This window comes from Eimeria mitis, genomic scaffold (genome assembly GCF_000499745.2).
Source record: "Eimeria mitis Houghton genomic scaffold, Emh_scaff511, whole genome shotgun sequence".
Classification (NCBI taxonomy): domain Eukaryota; phylum Apicomplexa; class Conoidasida; order Eucoccidiorida; family Eimeriidae; genus Eimeria; species Eimeria mitis.
In genome coordinates this window covers 16,974-18,751 of record NW_013573406.1, presented here as the reverse complement: position 1 = coordinate 18,751, position 1,778 = coordinate 16,974, and the positions used below count along the sequence as shown (strand labels likewise).

General features: G+C 53.2%; 2 protein-coding genes across 2 annotated transcripts in view; both read right to left on the bottom strand.

Annotated features, from left to right (window-relative positions):
- Positions 1–225: 225 nt before the first annotated feature.
- Positions 226–483, bottom strand: EMH_0014680 (uncharacterized protein; the record flags this gene model as incomplete). The annotated part of the gene is made up of 1 exon (XM_013500194.1): positions 226–483. One exon carries the CDS (start codon positions 481–483, stop codon positions 226–228), a length of 258 nt encoding a protein of 85 aa, XP_013355648.1.
- Positions 484–831: 348 nt separating this feature from the next.
- The window catches only part of EMH_0014670 (uncharacterized protein), a gene marked incomplete at both ends in the record, with an annotated part of 2,170 nt that continues 1,223 nt past the window's right edge, over positions 832–1,778 (bottom strand). The window contains 2 exons of the mRNA XM_013500193.1: positions 832–1,263; positions 1,543–1,752. Of these exons, the coding sequence (XP_013355647.1) occupies positions 832–1,263; positions 1,543–1,752 (642 nt within the window). The remainder of the gene's footprint in view (positions 1,264–1,542; positions 1,753–1,778) is intronic.

Below are 1,778 nucleotides of genomic sequence, written 5' to 3'. Positions count from 1 at the left end.
TATATATATATATATATATATATATAAATATAAATAAAATAAAATAAATTACTTCGTTATCATTATAAAGAACAAAGACAAAGCGTGCATGTTCAGACAGAGAAAAAAACAGCAGCAGCTGCAGCAGCGCCTCCTTTATATTTTTTATTTGCTTCTTTATGCATGCGTTTGTCTCCAGACAAACAGCAACACGACGAGCAGCAGCAGCAGCAGCAGGAGCGCATGTTATTTCATAACAAGGAGGCTCTGCTGCTGCTGCTGCTGCTGCTGCTGCTGCTGCTGTTGTTGTTGCTGCTGCAGAAGGTGCTGTTGAATTTGCTGCTGCTGTTGCTGCTGTTGCTGCTGCTGCTGCTGCTGCTGTTGCTGCGATAGATCTCTGCTTACGAGCGCTGCTGAATGCCTGCTGCTGCTGCTGCTGCTGCTGCTGCTGTTGCTGCTGCTGCTGCTGCTGCTGTTGCTGCTGCTGTTTATCCTCGGGTTCATCAATTTGCTGCTGTGTCTCCTGCAGCTTCTTCGGTCGTACGAGGAGCTTGAACTGCTGCTGCTGCTGCTGCTGCTGCTGCTGCTGCTGCTGCTGCTGCTGGCCTTCTGCAAAGGGTGCGAGAAGCGGGGGCTGCAGCAGCAGCTGCTGTTTTGTTTCTATTTTTTGTTGCAGTGTATGTATAGCAGCAGCAACAGCATCTGCGTTATTGATTTGTTTTTTTATTTTTATTTTTGTTTGTTCTGCTGCTGCTAGCCCCCGCAGCAGCAGCAGCTTTTGTTTCTCTGTCTCTTCTCCCCCCTTTTGTAGGAAACCCCTAGCTTTGGCTATGTCTGCTCCTTTTGTTGCTATCACTCCTGCTGCTGCTGCTGCTGCTGCTGCTGCTGCTGCTGCTGCTGCTGCTGTTGGTGTTCTTGGTGTTGCTGCTGCTGCTCCTGCTGGTGCTGTTGGTGTTCGTGGTGTTGCTGCTGTTGCTGCTGTTGGTGTTCGTGGTGTTGCTGCTGCTGTTGCTGCTGCTGTTGGTGTTCGTGGTGTTGCTGCTGCTGTTGCTGCTGTTGCTGCTGTTGGTGTTCTTGGTGTTGCTGCTGCTGTTGCTGCTGTTGCTGCTGTCGGTGTTCTTGGTGTTGCTGCGGCTTTTGGTGTCGTTGGTGTTGCTGCTGCTGCTGTTCGTGGTGTTGCTGCTGCTGCTGGTGTTCTTGGTGTTGCTGCTGCTGCTGCTGCTGTTGGTGCTGTTGCTGCTGCTGCTGCTGCTGCTGCTGTTCTCTTCGTTGGTAGGGGGGACCCTAAGGCGTAATCGTTTCCTTCTTGTGGGGGACTCGACGCAGCAGCAGCAGCAGCTGCTGCTGCTGCTGCTGCTGCTGCTGCAGCAGCAGCAGCGGGTGCAGCAGCAGCAGCAGCAGGCAGCAGAAACTGTTTATTTTTATTATATTGTTGCTTTAATACGCGCCAGGGGAGGCCCCTTAAAGAAGGGTTCAGCAAATAAGGAGGAGACCGAGAAGAGGAGGGCCCCCATGGGCTGCAGCAGCAAGCAGCAGCAGGCAGCAGCAGCTCAGGCACATCACCCCCTCCTGCTGCTGCTGCTGCTCCTGCTGCTGCTGCTGCTGCTGCTGCGGAGGGGGATGAGGAGGGTGCAGCAGCAGAAGGAGATATTGTAGCGCCAGGAATAGATGTAGAAGGGGCAGTCGGTTGATAGTTTGCTGCTGCTGCTGCTGCTGCTGCTGCTGCTGCTGCTGCTGCTGTTGGTGCTGCTGCTCTTGGTGCTGCTGCTGCTCCTGGTAGTGCAGCAGCAGCAGCAGCA